Here is a 20,410-nt window from a genome sequence, read left to right on the forward strand (position 1 = left end):
GCCTTTACTCCTCAACCATCAACACGACGCGTCTTTTCGACGCCGTTCCTCCAAAATGGAAGCCTGTATGTGCCATCATGTTGTGTATCTTTATGTGTGGGTGTGATTGCTAACAATTGACAGCGCGAGAGGAGCGGCAGCTGATGCGGCAGCGTGGAGCTGGGTACGCGCCTTGCCTATACCCCGCGAAACCATAACATAGACACTGACTTTGCTGGTACAGGACGCGCAAAGCAAAAGAAGTTGATTTTGGGTTCTCATTTGGTAGTCCAGCGCTCGGATTGCCAGCGCCCGCACCACTTGCGACTGTCCCTGAAGCTCAGAATCCGCCGCGAACACAGACCGCGCCGAATACAACACCACGACCGTTAAAGGTATCGCAACCAGGATCGCAAGCACGGGCAATTGAGCGCACACCGGGAAGTGCGCGCAACAAGCTCCCAGAAAGGCCCTCGACATATGAGATACCTTCTTCCGACGATAGAGCCGAACAAACGCGAAGCAACAAGAGGAGAAAGATCAGTATGTTATGGACCGGGTTGGCGTTCTACGCCTAGAATGCGTGCTAATGCTTCTTCAGGCTCTCCTGATGTAACAGAGAATACTCCTTCTCGTCGGAATGGTAGGCGACCTGAGAATGGCGATACACACCCCGTTGAGCATAGTGCAGGTAGCACAGAGTCTCAAACAAGCCACATCCAGGCATCGCCGAACACAGATACACCTCCAGTATCAGAAATAACGAACAATGAATCCTCACAGCCTCACACCTCACCAATTCCGGAAACCTCAGTCCAAGATCAACAGCCGATAGAAGAGGGGACCAACGGCGTGGAACCAACAACATCAACAGCCGAAGAGCCACTAGCTCAAGGCACATCTCTAGTGCCTGTCCATACAGAGCCTCCGGTAGACGAAGGATCCCAAGCGCTACTTTCGTCACCTGAAGCTCAGGCCGGGGTCGAACAGCCTGAAAACGCAGAGCAACTACACGAGAAAGGAGATAACACTCGGTCACCACCACGGCCTGAAGAGCGAATCCAAATAAACAAGAACACAGAAACCGCTTCCGCAGTTCAGAGAGATATATCTGCCACAACAGCCTTATCACCACGTGGTACCTCCGCCGAGGCTCTTGAAGCTAGCCATGCGCCGACTACTGATGATGTCGATATGACTGAGGATGTTCCGCCATCCAAAGATGATGCACTAGCGCAAGACAACCGGACGTCTCAAGGGCCTTCTACGAAGAAAAAGCCTCGCGGTCGCCCGCGGCATCAACCTACAGCAAACACCACTGCGGAACTTCATGTGGAAGCCGCTGTGCAGGAACCTGCGAGTGAGGCACAAGATGAGCCCGCGGCAGCCCAAGTTGAGGAAGCCCCCAAGCCCAAACGGGCTCGTGGGAGGCCGTCGCTTAACAAGAAGGCCATTGAAGCTATCGAGACTGAGCAGATTTCACCCGAGGCTACATCAGATGTCGCGGAGTCCTCTTCGGGCCCACATCGGGTTCACAAGCCAACGTCACAAAATGATCACCAGCTGGAAACTGTGGTGGAACCTGCAGTGCCCAAGCCACGTGGCAGACCCGGGAAGAAAGCGAAACACGCAGTGGAGCCTGAACCCGAGCCTGAGCCTGTGGTAGCAGACCAAGCAGAACCAGAGACAGAATCTGCAATTCCCAAGCCACAGCGTGGCAGACCTGGAAAGAAAGCAAAACGTGCAGCCGAAACCGAACCGGAGCCCGAGCCTGAACCTGCGACAGCAGACCAGCCTGAACCAGAGGCAGAATCTGTGGTACCTAAGCCTCGTGGCAGGCCCGGGAAAAAGACTAGACATGCCATCGAACCTGAGCCCGAGCCCGAGACAGAAGATCAGCCCGAACCCGAAGTAGAATCCACAGTATCCAAACCCCAGCGTGGCAGGCATGGAAAGAAGGCCAATCGTGCAATTGAGCCTGAGCCTGAGCCTGTCGCAGAAGAGCAGCCGGAGTCTGAAGCGGAATCCGCAGCACCCAAGCCACAGCGCGGCAGAACTGGCAAGAAGGCTAAGCGCGCAGTGGCTCCCGAGCCTGAACCTGGGACAGAACACCAACCCGAGCCTGAGGCTACGCAAGAACAGCCTCGTCGCAAGACTCGAGAGCCTCGTGGAGAGACAGTCCCGGTCACCGTTTACCGTCTCGCGAATGTCAATTCTTTAGGTGGCGCAACATCTACGGCCGACGGGTCTGGCGACGAAGAAGAATCCGCCGATGAACTCACTACGCACCAGAGGGCCAAGATACCCAACCGGGGCGGTGTCAACCCGGCCGATGTATTGAGCCAGATCTGCCGCGAGACTCTGGAGAAGACACTCAATACACTCAAGGACGGGATAGCGAACGAGGCGAATGCTACGCGACGTGCAGAGTGGTCCCGCAAGAGAAAAGCGGTTGAAGTATTCGGCTCGGAGCTTGAGAGCCGGCTCATGGATCTAAGCGGGATACTCGATAGCAATTTTGTGCTTGGCGTGCAATTGAAGAAGGCCAAGCGGGAGATGATGGATCTTCGGAATCATCTATACCGGGTCCGTCGAGAACGCGAGAACATAGCTTTGCAGATGGATGCAGTGCGCAGCAGACATATCGAAGGGGAGAAGGCCAAATCGGTGAGATCTTTCAATATTATCACTGACCAAAACATCACTAACAATAGTCCCTAGTCACGATCCGCGATCAGCAATTCCCTTCACAGCCTTGAATTGGCCCTCGACCGTAACAAGCAACGGTCTGCTTCTGCGGATCCTTCTACAGATCTTGAATATATGCTTCGCACCGTTGCCGACGTGAGTTCTCGAGTCCCTGGAGCACAAGGCGGTCTCTTGAATCAAATCCGGGCGTTCAATGCCCAGCTCGAAGCTACTGTTGGTCGCCTGGAGCGATGATGTTTACTTTTTTTTGTTCTGCATTCTTCTACAATTCGTTATGATACCAGGAACAGTGTTTGTGCGATGATTATTATAGTCTATGGCTGGGCCAGAAGATGGCGTTTGGCGATGTTTTCATGTGTACAAGTCCCATGCTTAAGTACATATGTAGCTCATGTTACTTTCAGCTACTATTGGATGTCAAAGAAACGTCACGAATCCCCAACATACATTATCCACGAACCTTCGGAGTGGCCAATAGACCTTGGCCTCTATTTCGTATTATTAATTCCCCCGAGTCAGGGCTGGAGTGGGCCAACCGACAGCAAATCAGAATCGCCACTCGCTCCTCTCGGCGACTAAAGAAATTTGCAAGACTCGGTCTCCTACGGAGTACGGAGTACCCTAAAAGCATGATTATCTCGGGAACCATCTTAACTCCGCTGCTTGTTAATCCATGTGGAGCACCTTCGAAGTTCTAGGAACCAAGCAGATACTGCGAATATATAAAAGCCATAGCCACTCACTCCAAATGTATTCTAAAACCCCCTTGAACCAATTGAAACCATCAAACTCCATATATCAAATAAAACCAAAATGACCAAACTCTTCACCCCCCTCCGCGTCGGCCGCGCCGAGCTCTCCAACCGCATCGCCATGGCCCCAATGACCCGCTTCCGCGCCGACGACAACCACACCCCCCTCCCCATCGTGAAAGACTACTACGCCCAGCGCGCCTCCGTCCCCGGCACGCTCCTAATAACCGAAGCAACCTTCATCTCCGCCCGCGCGGGCGGATACCCCAACGTACCGGGCATCTACAACGACGCCCAGATCGCCGCCTGGAAAGAAGTAACCGACGCCGTGCACGCCAAGGGCAGCTACATCTACCTGCAGCTGTGGGCGCTAGGCCGAGTCGCCAGCGTCGAACTCCTCCAAGCCTCCGGCTTCGATCTCGTATCTAGCAGTGCGACGCCCGCGAGCGCAGACGCACCCGTACCGCGCGCGCTGACGGAATCCGAGATCCACGAGTGGATCGCGGACTATGCGCAGGCGGCGCGGAATGCCGTTGCGGCGGGCTTTGATGGCGTCGAGATCCACGCTGCTAATGGGTATTTGATTGATCAGTTCACGCAGGATACGTGCAATACGCGCGATGATGCGTGGGGTGGGAGTGTTGAGGGCCGGGCGAGGTTCGCGGTTGAGGTTTCGCGGGCTGTTGTTGAGGCTGTTGGGGCTGATCGGACGGGGATTCGGTTTAGTCCTTGGAGTACGTTCCAGGGGATGCGGATGGAGGAACCGAAGCCGCAGTTTGAGTATCTGGCGGAGCGCATGGCGGAGATGGGACTTGCGTATGTGCATTTGGTTGAGTCGAGGATTGCGGGGAATGCTGAGGTGGAGGCGGATGATGACTTGGATTTCTTCTTGAAGGCTTATGGGAAGGCTTCGCCGGTTATCGTTGCTGGGGGGTATGTGGCTGATTCGGCGCTTCAGGCGGCTGATGTTAAGTATGCGGAGTATGATGCTATTGTTGGTATTGGGCGGCCGTTCATCTCGAACCCGGATTTGCCGTTCCGGGTTCAGAAGGGGATTCCGTTCGTGCCTTATGATCGGGATACTTTCTATGTTCCCAAGGATCCCAAGGGATACATTGACTATGCGTTCAGTGCTGAGTTCCAGAAGTCTATTGAGGCTGCGGCTTGATTTGGGGTCGGGTTTGGTGTCTGATTGCTTAGCGATGTTTGTATAGATTGGATGTATATACCTAGGGATATACATGTTTAGAACAGCCCTGGAATATACGATGTATGTATAATTGGCGCTTAAACATCTTTGTAAGTTCACTTCAGGCTGTGCCGGTGACGAGAGAATCTGGTATCTGTTGTTTAGTGTTGCTTTGGGTTGCTTAGTATGAGTTCTCTAGTCAGAGGCAGTCACCTTCCTTCCATTCCTCGAGTGCGGCAAGAGCCATTACATGTAAGTTCCCACAGCTAAACGCGAAAGCCGCGCTACCTACGGTTCTGCTCCCTGCTCGAGCAAGATGCGTGCAATTTGATCTCCAGACAAAGAACGGTGATCCCCATCCCCAGTGACTGGGCATTGAGTCTGAGTAATCCGTGAACACCCGCGGACCCAATGAGGATCTATCGCTCCACACATGACGTTTGAAACCCGAGCATGGTATTGACCCTGCTCATCTCAGATCGAAAAGCGGGGAAACTCCGGGGGATGCATATGCATCTACAATAAGCAGAACTCGGTAGTTGTGATAAACCGAAAAAAGGGAGTTCCCCCACAATACAGAGACCCGGTTTTACAAAAACGTGGCCCCCGACTTGGCAAAAAAAAAAGTTCCGCTCCGCCGAACCGAAAATACACAGCCGAGGGTAGAAAGAGTAGTAGAGTTAACCGTGGATTCTATGGGGTATATGGGGTATTGGGGTATGTATTGAATTTTGGGATCAGATGAGCAGAATGTGGAGAGAAGTGCCAATTCGCCAAGTTTAATAATCGCGAAATCGTCGGGTACTTCGTACATACGCACGATGTTCCAAGACTCACTACTATGTTTCCAAGACTTCGTATCCCGCGCTATATATATATATTGTAAGATCGCATGACGCACGATGCTCGTTAGGTATACGATCGACCAGGGCTGAGAAAGCTATCCCCGCACTGTGTCGCCATATTAAGCAGGGAGCAACGCCAAGTTCCCAGGACATCCGGGGGAAGGGAGCTGATCTGGGAATTGGCACATCCAATGCCAGCAAATTATTGATCCGTGCGTTGTAGACGAGATTGCTATCATTGGTTGGAAGGAGTTGAGATGTGCAATTATGGACTGTCAATACAATATATACAATATCTAGGTATGGAGTATGCTTGTACTCCGTATGGTGCCACCTTTGATAGAGCAGAGTTTGCGCTCGGTTCAGGTCTGGATCGCAAAAATGGATCAAAAGGAAATTGATTAGCGGCAATTCCTTATTCTGTTAGATTGCTTTTTCATGTCCTATGCATGTGTCGTAAATAGAAATAAATAAAACAGGCTAAATTGACATGGAGATAACAATAAACTCCGTATAAAACTCTTTAATGGGTTAAGGATTTTAAGGGGAAGTTAAAAAGGCCACATGGCCCGAGAGGACAAAATATTCACCTCCAGGCACTCTGTGGCGTGTGCCTAGGTATATTGTTTATTATTGCTACTTGGCGGACGCCACCAACCCAAGCTATTGCTCGGGTATTTTCAGTGCAATATTGTACAATCTGGGGAGAATCTTTCGCGCACTCCGTATATTCTAGTTAGGGCTACGAGAGCTTAGCAAGACATCGGATGATTGTCACACTACATAAGTGGACCTATTATTGCTGCACAACTGTACGGAGTATATGATGTACGGAGTACTCCGTACTCTGTACGAAGACATGCCGTCTTGACGGGATCTTGCATAATGTTATTTAAGAGGTCTCAAGGACAAAGAACCTTGTCGCTGTCGCAAGGCTACCTTGTTGCCACGACATCAAGGCTAAATTATACACATTAGTCCAAATTCGAACGGAATCTCTGCCCCGGCCCGAATCTCAAGCCAGTACGGAACCTCCGTCCAAAGTAGGCACAAATGATTGGAACAGAGATGTCCACAGACATCCAGGGTTCCACCATGTCTGCCGTTAGCGTTAGTTGTAAATCCTATCGCAGAGCCACCTGTGGAGACGAAGCTTGACACGCTTGCATCTCTCCGGAGTAGCTTCTCGCTCATCACGCGGATACGAGAGAAAAATAAAGAAAAGTGAAACCAGGTCCGGCCCTCGTGCGCCGATCCAGGTTCCCCCCCGGACTGATGGCCCATTTGAGAGAACGGAGAGAACACGGCAAGACGGGTTAAACTGGTTCGCGGCAGTGTGCCGCCATTTTACCCTCTTTTTTTTTTTTTTTTTTTTTTTCTTTTGCAGATCTGTCTGGATATGACATTTTGTTCCCGTTTCCCCGAGGCTTGAAACGCAAATGGCCTAAACTTGGACCTAAACGGCCTCCACGCGGTTGTCTGGTACGTCGCAGTGGGTTTGATGTGTGGTAGGTGCATGGTTAGTGTATCCGTGCTTCGTGTCCGGTCTGAAAAAAGGGGCAAAAGGGGGATTGTGTGTGAGACTTGCGCTAAGTGGGGGAGAATATGAATATCACGGAAGAAAACAATAATAACGCACGCAGGGAATTGTAATCCTTGCACATATGTATGAAATGGGAATAAATGGAGTTTGATCCCAGTATGAATTCATTGGTGCGTAATTCTGTCCGGATATATCAGCCTAAAAACTCCCGAGCTCTACATATGTACTCCGTACGGAGTACTACAATTTATATTACAGTACAAAAGTACTCTCTTTCTTTTCCTGGCACATTGAGTCTCTACCCCGGGTGACTGAACCATTTCATAATCCGTTACTGGGCAACAACTGGAATGAGGCAAAATACCACAGTTAGACCGAGGTCGTGACGCAGTCTCGGCCCGGTGTACTGAATACCGGGATTTACTACCTGGGCAAGTCCCATTGCGCTAAAGTACGTGCATATGCACGATGTACGGAGTACTGGAATAAAGTGGACTGGATGATCATGGAAATCTTAATGTCTCCTAGACTCATAAATTTCTGTAGGTTGTAGGGGCTAACTATGAAGATCTATGGAGTATAGATAAGCATTGAGAGAATTCAACTTGAAAGCAATTCTGGATTATACAATATTATACAATATTATATACCAATGTACATGCAGCCTTAGTATTTATGCATTAAGTTAAGCAAGTAAAGCAAGTTAAAGCCAGCTAATAGAGTTATAATGATTATTCTCCAATTCCCTACCAATCATATCCTTCCCCCGTCTCTCCAGGGCTCTCCACTTTCTTCCCCAGGCTAAGTTCCCTTCATCCTTATTACCAAGACGGTCCCCCATTCCTCCGTGCCGTCCCTGCATGGCTAATTTGACCTTCGTTCTAGGGGCCTTTTTTTTTTTTTTTTTTTTTTTTTTTTTTTTTTTTTTCCCTTCTTTTTCCCCTAAATTTTCTAATTTTCTACCTGTGAAACAATTTGGTAAATTTCATGCGAGCCTAAAAACTGGATATTTGTATATTTACTGAGCATTTCCCCCGATATCTCTTTTCTCCTTTTCTCCCCACTTTATATTATTGGAGACTTCGAGACTTGACTGTGGGAACGGGTCTGCACATCATTGGTATATGTAATATATAATACCGACCGAATACGTAAGTTTCCACACTTTCCCCAATCCAATTTTCAAGCCTTCACAGCTGTCAATGTTGGGAGTATAATAGCTTCCTTTTCCCCCCATCCCTGTTCTCCCATCTCTCTCGCCCAAGCTGTGCTTGATTTGAAATCCTTTCGATTATTCCTATAACTGTGTTATAGGCCTTTACCTTTTACCTTTTACCTCTTACCTTTTACCTCTACCTTTTATTCTTTTCTTACCTTCCTCATTTTAACGATTAGATCCCATCATGTCTGCGACTGAAGCAATCAATAACGCCGACCACGCCCAGATGGAGAAGGACGTGGGTCCCACTCCCTCTCCCCAGAACGGTGACAACGGCGCTCCCATGCAGCCCCAGATGTCCGCCGAAGAGCACCAGGTAGCACGCGCCGCCGCGCGCTTCGGCTACGGACCTCTCGCCCACGTCAACACCGCCGAAGCATCCCTCCCCCCTTCGGTGGTGAGTTCCAGCCCGGTCTGTACAAGTCCGTTGAGGGTCGCAAGTTCGCCAATCCCGCTCCTCTGGGCCTGAGCGCTTTCGCCCTCACCACTTTCGTCCTGAGTGCCATCAACATGGGTACCCTGGATATCGCCCACCCCAACATTGTTGTTGGCCTTGCTTTCGGTTACGGTGGTCTCGTTCAGCTGCTTGCCGGCATGTGGTATGTATCCGTAACTTCCGCGGCCCTGTGGGTTTCACAACGTTTTGCGGCTAATACGCGCTTTTTTTATATAGGGAAATGGCTGTCGGTAACACTTTTGGTGCTACTGCTCTCTCCTCCTACGGTGGTTTCTGGATCGCGTTCGCTATCGTCTTGACCCCCGGTGGGTTCCAGATTGGTGATGCTCTCGGCGAGTCCAGCAGTGATCCTTCCCAATTCTATAACTCCATGGGTCTTTTCCTGATGGTAAGTCCTTGCATCTTTTTCTTTCCACAAGATGGACAATGCGCAAGAGTTCATCCCGCTGACAATGTCTCCACAGGGCTGGTTTATCTTCACCACCATCATGTTGTTCTGCACCCTCAAGTCCACCGTCGCCTTCTTCATGCTCTTCTTCACCCTGGACCTGACCTTCCTCCTGCTCGGTGTTGCCTACCTGCAGCGCGGTCCTGACGGCCACCCTAACGCCAACGTCCAGAAGGCCGGTGGTCTGTTCGGTTTCCTGGCTGCTTTCGCTGCCTGGTACAATGCCCTCGCTGGTATCGCCGATACTAGCAACAGCTTCTTCATCATCCCTGTCGCTCACTTCCCTTGGTCCCCCACCGGCCGTGTCCGCCGTACCAAGACTGACCGTGAGCTCGCATAAGCGATTCTTTCTTCCTTTTTTCTTATTGGAAAAGAGATGGGGATGCGGAGTGCCTGCTTGTAATGTTTTCGATACCCAGTACCCAGTCTTGTATGTATAGACTGCAGATAGACTGAATTCGTCCTCGTTTTATGCTCATCGACACGTTTGCTCGTCGTCGGTTGGGTTGCGGTTCGGAGGTCTGTCTGTTCGTCTGTGACTGTTGCTATGGACAGATGATCAATACGGAACATCATGTCCAAGCGCAGTTGCAAAATATCCGCCAGTCATCTCTTCCATAATGTCGGTTGATGCTGGTTGTAATTTCTCGGGGAGCACTCGGGCGATTTGTTGTGCTCTCTGGTTTTTCCTTTTTTTCCTTGCTGTATTTAGTCTCCTTACCTGCGAGTTTCCGTGACTCAGTAATTAATTCATCAAACATTCTCCATAATGTGTCCTTTCCTCCTGTTTCGTCTTGTAGACTGTTGTCCTCGGGCTGTGGAGGTCCAGTCGAACTCCCACCTTGTGCTCGCACTTGCCCGGTGTTGCAGTGCTGTTGTTAGCATGGAGAATCGTCGATGCGACCCAATCATCTTATGCAGCCATGCATGCGAGTCAATTAGGTCATTGTTGCGAGTACGAACGCCATCCATGGACGCAATGCATCATCACAGCAAAATATCTCTGCACTGGCACCCGTCATCGAATCATCCAAGCATATGCATGACTAGTCAAGCACTCTGACCTCGTCTGAAGGCCGACAAGCCATGTATAGCATAGTGATGCATGAAATGACAGTTATCCAGTGAAGGTAAGAAGTGAAAGACAAAGTCCGAATGTCTTATATTAGCCAAAAAAAGGAGCTTGTTTCAGAAGGAAGAACAAGTAATAGGGGGCAGCGGAGTAGTAAATATACCCCCGAATGAGTCTTTTTCTCAGAACCAGCAGAGCCTACCTAATATACCTAGACCCTTGACCAGCCACGGAATCAAGACACCCGATAGTGGAGATGGGTGAGATCACGTCGGTATTTTCTCGGTCTGTCTGAAACCTGTAGAGCTGCAGAGCTGACAGGCTGACTGACAAGCCAAGAATTGTGGATTCCGAAGGCTTTCATACTTCAGTGTAAAACAGATGTTATCACAACCCGACATACTTCCTTTCGAAAGTACGTGTATATCCAGTTCAGTCGACAAGGGAAAAGCAAAGAGATGGCGAAAATGTACTCTGAAAAAAGAAAACCGGACAACCGAGTAAGCCAAAAAGGCCAAGCAAGCTGAAGTTGCGACATCTATCAAAAAACGCGCAATGCCGAGCCAAAGCCGTCCGGCTGAAAATCGGTATAAGCTCGGCGGGGGCTTCTACAGCGTATCAGCTTCGTCGTAGCGCGAAAACGGCCGGAGATTGTTCGGGAATCGGGATGCCGGGCTTATCTTTGTGGACTGATGGGCGTTGCATGCCGAGAATATGAAGTATGCGTCGGGTTTGGTCGGGATGGTGTGCTTGGCCTTGGTGTTGAGTTGTTCTTGTCAGGGGGGCTTGGTATCTTGGCTGTTTGAAGGGACGGCATAGTTATTTTATGTTGGTCTGAGTAATTGGGTAGCAACACGCTGCAAATAGTAGGTGCATTTACTTGCAGGAGTGGTCCGTTAGGTGGGTAGGCCGTATGGCTGTTTGGAGAGGAGTCGTCAATCATTGGAAATACAACTATGTACACTATCTTCACTCATGGGCTGGGTAGCGAGACGGCAAGTCTGAAACCTGAGAATATACGAGAAGGAGCGGTTGTATATAACCAGCTTTGAGGAAGCTAGATCTATTACGGCAGAGCCAAGTAGCCAAGTTCATTCTGCCGGTGGTTCATCTACCTGGAAATGACACTCATCCCAAATCTGACGAAGCATAGGCAGGTGAATGCGATCAACATAGAAAAAGCCCAGCAAAATTGCGCGTGCCTCCTGCCACGAGTGGAGTCCCTGCAGCCGCGCAGCATTGGCCAGTTCAGATACGAAGAAGGCCCGCTCGGACGGCAGGGTTAGACTGCAAGCCGCGCCCATGAACAGCTGCCAGAGGAGCAGGTCGCGACAGAGCGCGAATAAGCCTGATGGGATGGTTGCCGCGAGGGCAGTGCGCAGAGCCTGGATCGGCTTGGGCAGCAACTGGCCGATCATTGGATAGAAGTTCCAGATGGCGCTGTTGTGGAATAGCAGTAAAGCGAGACGGGTGCAGCCCTCGATGGAATTGTCACCCTTTACCTGGCCTGTTGCTGTGTATCGATCTGTGTGTAGTTGGTATTCTACGTGTAGCACTTCGGTGTTGAAATAGTCCTCGGTCTCCTCGTTGAACTCTTTGTACCCAGTGTTGCCTTTGATCCATTCTGCATACCAGGATAGTTCGAGGAGATCATATACGATTTGCGGCATGGCTTCGCCGAATATGCCGGGTATTTTGAGTAGAGGGAAGAGGCGAGTGGAAAGTAATGCTACGTCGTCGTTGGGTGGGATGAGAGATAACCGCGCCGGGCGGGTGTAGCGGACAAAGGGGAATATAGGTTTGGCGTGGGCCATGCAAGCAACTCGAATATCAGTCCTGATTGCGAGGTTAGCAAGCTTTGCATCCAATTATGAAGGGGTATACTGACCATGAGATCTGGAACCGCACGTCTGAAGGAACATCGTCAAAGTTCTTTCGCAGTGCGATCATCTGTCGCAAACCTGCCAGGTGTATTTTGAGATAGTCGGGATTCCCCGACGCAATCTACAATCAGATGTAAGCTTCAATGATCGCAAACCTGATTCCTGGAATATACTCACTTCAATTGTCAATAAGGTAGAAACTGCAGCAATCAAAACATCACTGGAAGCCTTGACGGGGTCTGACAGGCCCTCGTTGACCAGCCGAATAGTCTCACCACGGTGATGGAACGTATCGATCACCAACTGACTCCGCTTTTGCTTTGGGTCTCGAATGGGTAGCTCGCCTGCACGCATAGCGTCATTGGACGTAGCCATACAAATTGTAGCATGGAGAATAGCCGGGTCGCGCTGGATCAAGGACGCCCAATGCGCCTGCAGCTTAGGCTTATACCGCGTCTGCAATGGATGCGCTTCTTGTGTCAGATCCCAGAGAACTATATCCACGTTAGTATACAAGCTCCACCATATAATGATCGGGTTTAAAAAGGAGGACACTCACAGACTCGCAGGTGTCGCATCATTCTATCTGTGAGCTGCGTATGTCCAGTATTAAAAGGATCGTTAGCTCCTTGTCCCACGTAAGACCATGCAGATGGTCTAGCGGGGTAGGCCATCGTCCCATCAAAGCTACAGTCATCCCATGATGCAGTTTGCGTAGCAGGGTATCCCACAGCCGTTGATGTGACAACCTCCTCAACCTGTTCTAGCTCTTGTTCATCTGTGATCTGGCTGGTGGGCAAGCTGGCGGACGAGCTAATAGACGGGCGGGGAGGCTCAGCAGGTACGAGTGCCCCGGGTGTCGTCGTCGGCGGCTGATAAGACGAGTGGTTCCATTTGCTCTTATTGTACTGTTCCGTGCTCTCCATTCGCTTCTTGCGATTATGCTCGGACATAACATGGGACCGAATCCGCTTTAGGGTCTCATCCGTTGTGCCTGCCGCAGCAGTTTGTTGATCACTGTTGACCCAAAATAACGTCGATTTCCCCGCAGATGCATTGTCATTTTTGCGGGTTTTGCGTACCCTGGTGGTTGTCTTGCGACTGGGAGCTGTAGGGGGAGGAGGACGCGGCGGTGGAGGAGGAGCTGGAGGAGTTGAGGCCACGGTCTGTACAGGGCGTATATTGGGATCGAAGTGGATGGGAGCTGCATAGGGGGAGTGGATCGGATCGGCCGCCCAAGCCGCAGCCGATGGCCGAGACAGCACGGGCAAGGTCTGCTCGCAACCCGGTAAGAGGTCCTTGGCGTTCATCGAGCTTATTTGGACGTTCGAGGCATTACCTATGTTGGAGAAGGGAGCACTGGAGGTTTAGAAGAGGACAAACTTCCTTTCCGGACCGGCGGGGTAGAAATCACAGGAAATTTGGATTCTTCACATTGCAGGACGAATCATCGGCCCCGCTAAGAGCTCTAGTGGAATCCTGGAATCCGACAGGTTATTTTAAAGGATTTAGGGCAATTAGGAGGTTTAAGGGGTTTCCATGCATTTATGACACTTTTCTTTGTTTTCGTCTATTCAGAATCAAAATAACCCCTTTTCCAGGGACTCCAACAACAGCCGCAAGTTCCAATATCCACTTGACCTTGAAGACACGAAGTTATATCCACCGAGCTTGTTTCTTTCTGGGGTCAGGTGGCGTTGAAAAAGAGTGCTAACACATGTGTGCGGACACATCGTGATCTACTATGACTGATCATCACCACTTTGAGATTCATGAAACACCAATATATGGAGATAACCCTGTATACTAAATGACCTGCATTTTGGCCCTCTATGTGTTCATTACAAAATATCTCTACTGGCCAAAAAGCCCTAGACGTCAAGTCAAGATTTTCCCCTGTCAGCACTAGCCTTGGACCTGTTAAAGTGGGCATCGCATACAACATACATACATAGCCCGAGACTGCGACTGCAGTTACAAAGATGAGGACTTTTTTAGTTTTTATTGGAGTACACGGATTGCCTTAATGTTGAATCTGAGCTCTTCAAGATAGATTACGTACATATCTACAATACCTACCTAGGTATACAACATATGATGTAGGCAATACCAGAGCTAGTTGTACACGGAAACATCCATGGTCTACTTGGAGCGGGAAGCAAGATAGAACGAATGAGATAGTCAAGTGAAGATAATCTAACGGACGTCGGGTTCATTCCGCAAATCGTGTTGGGCCCCTTTAGGTCACGCCGGGGCGCGGGAAGACCGGGACCGTGGGCAGCTGTTCTAACCCACCCATTGTACCACTCTGAGTGTTTTGCCAACCTTGTCCAGTCTGCTGATTGATAAACTGGCTCTGTCGGAAAGGGTTGGTGCTACCAGTTGGGTTAGGCCGCAAGGGGGCTGCTGCTGGGGGTAGACCTTGCTGCGGAGCAGGTGAGGCCCGCGCAAAAGGGTTGGTTCCGGTCCGCTGAGGCTGGATCGGCTGCGCTTGTGGTGGTTGCGTAGGCGGGAATTGCTCATTTGAGGGAGTATATTGCGTGTTTGCCGTGGATAGTCGTCTCGCGAACGGGTTCGTGTTCTGCCGCGATAGAGGAGCAGCGGGTGGCTGAGCGCCCGTAGAATTAAGCATTGATTGACGGAACGGATTGGTGTGCTGGGGCTGCAAGGCCTGAGGTGCTTGCTGTTGTTGTTGAGGGAAAGCGGCAATGCCTTCCTGCGGAATAGGAGCCAATTGCGACTGGAAGCCATACGACTGTGGCTGCGGGGAATACCCTCCAAATCCAGCGCCAGTTGGCATAGCTTGAAGCGGCGCCGGCGGTGGCGGCTGTTGCTGTGGTTGTTGCTGCTGCTGCCCAAATGGATTATTAGGGTCTTGCGCTTGATAAGGTGCTCCATATTGGGTCGGCTGGCCATATCCAGTTGCCAAGGGCTGCTGCTGAATCGTCTGAGGTTGCTGCTGGAATCCAGTCTGCTGGGGATAGAACGGTTGCTGTGGCTGCTGTTGGAACCCTGTTTGCTGGTACTGCATTGAGTTCTGTTGCGCCATCGGCTGCTGATTCTGCTCAATTGAATCGAAAAAGTCGATCAGGTCCACAGGTGGTGGCTTTGGTTGTTCGGCCTGCTTAGGTGGGTTTGAGGCTGACGGGTTCGACATCGGTGTGTTCGACGTTGGTTTTGATACATCTGTGGTCGCACTGGCTTCCATGCTCGGTGGAAGGCGTACACCTTTCTTGGCCAAGTACTCCCGTCGGCGAAGATCGAAGTCAGGATCGTTGAGATCATCCTCGAGAAGGCGCGCCAGGTCCGTAGAGGCATGCTTGAGCTTTGGAATCTCCAGGCGAGTGGCAGATTGGAAATGCCTTGCCACTCCTAAAAATTGTACCACTTCTTCCGTCTGTTTTGTGAACGTCTTGTAGATCGCCAGGGCGCGTATGCTATCCGGCCGCGACATCTCAAAGTAGTGTTCTATCAGGGTCCAGTGTTAGATCAATGCCGATCTGTGGAGGGGGCTGACTTACCCAAAACATTGATCGTGCCCTCATTCATGACTGAATATAGAGTCAATAAATCAAGTGTGAGGAGACGGAACGCGGTCAGACTGATTTCGTTCTCGGGCTCATCCGTCAATAGCTATACACTGTCAGTCACAAAGAAGACCCAATTTCGGAATTCACCCACATCACACCGCAGTAACACACGAATTTGCTTCTGTACAATTTCCGTCTCCCTCAATAGGCCTTTCTCAACACCTATCCTCTTCAGCCGTCCCGGTCCACTGCGTACATGATCGGTCTTGGTGGCTTCGAACGCCTTGGCACGCGCGATAAGGTAGTCAGAATACCGTCGGATATTATGTCCCTGAGATTGGGCTGCAAACACAGTTAGTAAGTTGCACTCACATCGCTATGAGAGAACTATTGGACTAACCTTCAGAGAAATTGCTGGGCGCGATCTTCTTCGGGTTATCGGACAAGTACCCCAGCGCAGCATCCTGTTGCCCCTCTCGGATCATGAGATGGAGAACGATGAGCGCTTTGAAAACAATGGTCCATGCCGAGTCTCGGAGTCGTAGTTGGAGGGTTCGGAATACCTCTGCGACTCCTGCCTCGCCGGTATGAGTTGCCACGAGGATATTCTCTATGTATTTGGATTTAGGGGCCGCAAGCTGTTCACGCCAGATGGTTAATAATTGTCGCACGTAGAAAAAGAAAGACGAGCTGAGCATTCCGACTGACCTTAAGCTTCGTAGCCCCTTTTACTGACTTCTCGAATCCCCCGGGCATGTTGTTGTTAAAAGTCGCGAATCGGTGCCCAACTTGTCAGCGCTTCAGGAGAATGTACGTCTGCCAGAAGACAGCGGAAAAAGACTGGAGAGCCTGCTCCAGGAATCAATGCCCTTGTGGTGTCTCAAAATCTTCAATCATCCGTATCGTTCATGACGTGGCTCATTGAGCCATGCTGTAAGCCTAGGGAAAGTGGGTGGTTTTCTAGGGGAGAGGGTCAAAGTCCGATTCGGAACAGCCGGGTTAGGGGTCGGCAAGAAATAAAAATCACAGAGTGAATATGGGCTGAAAAGCAAATTGAGGGATAAGGATAGCAAATAGGAATAATCTCAAAGGAGGGCAAAGGGAGTTCCTGGGGGCGGAGTGCATGTTCCTAGAGGCAACCCAAATCGGGACTAGCGCATGTTGGCATTTCTATGTGCAACGAAGGGAGTATACAGCACTGAATTATATCGAACTTAGATATCAGATATATAAAAGGGGCTAAACGAACTATAACGAGATGGAGATGTGATGAACATATTAGTCTATTAACGACAGTGTCTGAATCTTGTGGCCTCGACTCTTATACTTATGGCACCACTATATCATTCTACACCATCAAGACTTCCTCTGTTTTTAATCACAGGTTATGTCTAAGTTGCAGACCGTGGCCTTAGCTATGTAACTTTTATCCAGACAATATTTGGCAATGAACTACAATGTAGATAATTAGCGACCACAAGCTATCATAGTAAAGAGGGGACCTGCTTTGCACAATTTAGGGAAACACAACAAAGCGACATTTTGTTGTCTCCCTTTCGAATATTTTGATTGGATTGAAATAGTAAAGAGCAAAGATTAAGATTAAATACTCTGAAGTACAACCTAAATTGGTAACCAGAAGACTACTAGTATTTGGAGGTATAGATCTAGGGCTTCATACACCTGAACTATATATCCATGGATGTAATACTCCGTGATGATGCTAGAACTAAGCCATTAAGTGAGAACAAATTCGTATATTCCCCCGAAGTCAGATTGATCAATTACTAACGTACTATATTTTTAGCCTGAAAAGCAGGCGTAATATATTTGCCTCATCCGAGATTGGCAAAATACGTACCTAGAGTGGGACGTTCAACCTCTACCTTATCTCAACATGAGGAGAAATTGTGAAAAGAGATATGTTATAAGATCAGGTCCCTCTTTGGGCTAAACATAGTGAATTGATTTCGTTCTTTGCTAGTTACATGTAGGGAAAAGGTATAGTCGCATACATAGGACCGAAGAGATATCTATTCCCAAAATGTTCGAGGGATGACCTGGATATCCTTCTCTTCTCTCTTTCAAGTCCAAGCCTCGAGATTACCTGCACTCATTCCTCACTTGCGGTAGCCTCCTCTTCTTTTACTCTCTTATTCCCACCTCGACTTTCATTCTTCAATCATTTCCCTCACCTCCTGGTCAAGTCCTCACCATCCCTCCCATAAGGTACCTCTTACAACCTTGCGACTCCTCCGAGACCTTGCCCCCTGTCTTTCTCTTTCATTAAAAATGGAGGACCACAACCCCCTCAAAAGACCTAAGCTAAGATGGGACATCCCAATGCGCCAAGCCCTTTGTTGCCTGTACCGGTTTTTCCGATGCGACAGAAAACAGAAAGAGGAGATCTTCTTCTCGATGTTCCGAGACCACCTGAGAAAACGTGGGATTCATCGGTTTGTTCCAGGTACAACGCTCGACGCACAGTGGGACTGGATGAGAAGCACTGGCGATCTTGTCTGGTCTCATGTCCATCGGGACACCGAGTTCAACATGGACGGAGAATGGAAGAGCATCATACAACGCATCAAGGCCACCGCAGTCACTCTCCGTCTTCGTCTTCATGAGAAGCGCGAAGATGACATTGACATGAGTCAATGGCGGAAACGAGTAGCAACGACCTTTGGACCGAGACCGAGAACTGAGTCCCCACTGCAGACACCCCAGAGCGTGCCATTCCCACTGCCACAGCGAAGAGAACATGAAACAAGTCGCTTTTTCACCGAAAGGAATCATCAAAGCAGTGAGAGTAACACGATCTCCGTCGGTCACAATCAAGAACAAACCGATGAACTGGATCAGACCGGTAATGTTGAACGGACCGGTCATTCGAGAAATAATGAGTCGGTTGTTACTAGCCATGGGAAGATTTGTCTCTGGTGCGGCCACGAGGCATACGGCCCCTATGAGCAGAGCCTGGATACCCATCCCGACCAAACCCAACTCCATAGCCAAAGCCAACAGTCTCAGAATCAGCACCAAGAGCGCCAAGATTGGGAGCAGCAGGTTCGTCACCACAGCAAACAGCCCCAAGATCAGCACCAAGGACGACAAGCCCAACAGAACCTGCCACAATATCGACTGCAAGAACACCAAGGTTGGGCCCCGCACCATCATGAGCAAGGCCAACAGCACTTCCATAGACAAGGCCATCACATCGACCATGAAACGGCCATGCAAGGAGTTCCTGTCGAGAAAATGCCACCATTGCTGTTTCGGTGGTCAAACCGTGACTCGCAAGGAGTCAACTCGAAGACCATATTCCTAGCCGGTCTTTTCTGCAACGGTGAATGGTTCAATCCGGAAGACTTGCCTGAAGACCGATTCGAAAGCTTCTTTCGGAGCCATGTCACAAAGCAGGAAGTCAAGACCCCATTTATTTCAACATTTCGTTCCCCATTAGCACCACTTCACCGTGCTCTTGCTGGTGGGAAAGGCGCTATACTGACGGTAATTGACACCTCAAAGCTGGATACCAAAGTTTTCTATGCATGCCCACTTGCGATTCGAACAAGGACCCTAACCCACAGCTGGAAGGGCTACGGGGAGTACCTCATCTGGGGCCGTGTCGCAACAGATGCAATTGCCTTCAGCGTGGAAATCACACGTGTCGAGGACATCGCACAGTCCCACCGCGATATCGGCCGTTTGCTTCAAGTTCCACTTATCCGCAGTTTTCTACGATGCAATCAGAAGCTGTGGGAGATTTTAGCGGTAAAACGGAAGTCACCTTTCAAGTCCGGTCGTACACTTGGCAAGCTGTTGACTGTTCTTGAAGTTCCAACTATCCACTGGGACAACATTGCATCTAGGTTCGCAAAATCATGGGGTTGGGTGCATAAGAAAGAGACTGCTCTGTTTCACAGCGGTCTGCTGAGTGCACCACCCTATTTACCCGAGGAGCTGTCTGATTCGGAAAGTGAGGACCCATTGCCCACACCGCAAAAGACACCTGGGAGGATCCACAAAGAGATGCGCTTCCGATCTGGTTGGGATTCTGATGATGAAGACTACGAACAGCCAGAAACTGAGTACGACTCGGCAGAGACATCTGAGTCGGAAGATGTGGGCGACACTGGATCTATCTCAACGTGTAACATGACTGAGACAGCCGAAGATGAGGAATTCTCGACACATGAAACGCTCTCCAGTGGTGTTTTCCAAGAGAACGATGGTCTCGAACAGTCTTCGGGGCAGGTGCCTCATCAAGAGGTGATTGATCTCACCTCCAACGACGAGGATAGCAGTTCCCAGCGTGCACTGCAGCGCGACTGGCCTTCAGATGAGGACATCTGCCCTGACACACCAACAAAGGTGCAATGGAATACTAAGAACAAGGCCACCTACCGTCGTGTACTTAATGGACAGGTGGACATGGACTTTTTTGAAAAGTTCCGAAATTGGTCTTAGCAGGAAAACGACAGAATGATATGTGAAACGCCACGAAAAGAGAACCTTTGCCTAGGGTCATTGAACCATTTTTGATTGGTGCAGCCATGTGAAGGGAGAAGACTCTAATCGATATGTCAATATGCCTTTGTGATATTAGTAGGATGATACATTGAAACATTGAACTTCCTGGCAATGATGTCTAGAATGTATCTAATTCCTGTAAGAATCCATTATCTACATACCTTTCGGTATCTAGTACATGCATCCACGAAATAAATCAAATGAATCGGGCATAGCTAGGATTCTGCGTCCCTATGTGTCTAGGCAAGTAG

The 20,410-nt window shown here is 49.8% G+C and overlaps 6 protein-coding genes across 6 annotated transcripts; 4 read left to right on the forward strand and 2 right to left on the reverse strand.

The window, feature by feature from the left end:
- Positions 1–55: 55 nt before the first annotated feature.
- On the forward strand, positions 56–2,922 carry N7525_000384 (uncharacterized protein; the record flags this gene model as incomplete). Its single annotated transcript, XM_061211550.1, has 5 exons — positions 56–65; positions 124–163; positions 224–522; positions 581–2,646; positions 2,701–2,922. The coding sequence occupies 5 exons, from the start codon at positions 56–58 to the stop codon at positions 2,920–2,922; spliced, it is 2,637 nt and encodes an 878-aa protein (XP_061070776.1).
- Positions 2,923–3,501: 579 nt separating this feature from the next.
- Positions 3,502–4,608, forward strand: N7525_000385 (alkene reductase; the record flags this gene model as incomplete). Its single annotated transcript, XM_002562410.1, has 1 exon — positions 3,502–4,608. The coding sequence occupies one exon, from the start codon at positions 3,502–3,504 to the stop codon at positions 4,606–4,608; it is 1,107 nt and encodes a 368-aa protein (XP_002562456.1).
- A 3,812-nt stretch (positions 4,609–8,420) lies between these two features.
- N7525_000386 (acetate uptake transporter family protein) lies at positions 8,421–9,481 on the forward strand (the record flags this gene model as incomplete). Its single annotated transcript, XM_061211551.1, has 4 exons — positions 8,421–8,597; positions 8,645–8,835; positions 8,910–9,081; positions 9,158–9,481. 4 exons carry the CDS (start codon positions 8,421–8,423, stop codon positions 9,479–9,481), a joined length of 864 nt encoding a protein of 287 aa, XP_061070777.1.
- Positions 9,482–11,304: 1,823 nt separating this feature from the next.
- On the reverse strand, positions 11,305–13,406 carry N7525_000387 (uncharacterized protein; the record flags this gene model as incomplete). Its single annotated transcript, XM_002562405.1, has 4 exons — positions 11,305–12,049; positions 12,102–12,217; positions 12,274–12,590; positions 12,656–13,406. The coding sequence occupies 4 exons, from the start codon at positions 13,404–13,406 to the stop codon at positions 11,305–11,307; spliced, it is 1,929 nt and encodes a 642-aa protein (XP_002562451.1).
- A 929-nt stretch (positions 13,407–14,335) lies between these two features.
- On the reverse strand, positions 14,336–16,382 carry N7525_000388 (ENTH domain protein; the record flags this gene model as incomplete). The annotated part of the gene is made up of 5 exons (XM_002562404.2): positions 14,336–15,564; positions 15,618–15,729; positions 15,778–15,968; positions 16,027–16,264; positions 16,335–16,382. The coding sequence occupies 5 exons, from the start codon at positions 16,380–16,382 to the stop codon at positions 14,336–14,338; spliced, it is 1,818 nt and encodes a 605-aa protein (XP_002562450.1).
- Positions 16,383–17,918: 1,536 nt separating this feature from the next.
- N7525_000389 (uncharacterized protein) lies at positions 17,919–20,096 on the forward strand (the record flags this gene model as incomplete). Its single annotated transcript, XM_002562403.1, has 1 exon — positions 17,919–20,096. The coding sequence occupies one exon, from the start codon at positions 17,919–17,921 to the stop codon at positions 20,094–20,096; it is 2,178 nt and encodes a 725-aa protein (XP_002562449.1).
- Positions 20,097–20,410: the final 314 nt, after the last annotated feature.

Source organism: Penicillium rubens (assembly GCF_028828025.1).
Source record: "Penicillium rubens strain IBT 27055 chromosome Unknown utg000001l_segment0_segment0, whole genome shotgun sequence".
Taxonomy (NCBI): Eukaryota; Fungi; Ascomycota; class Eurotiomycetes; order Eurotiales; family Aspergillaceae; genus Penicillium; species Penicillium rubens.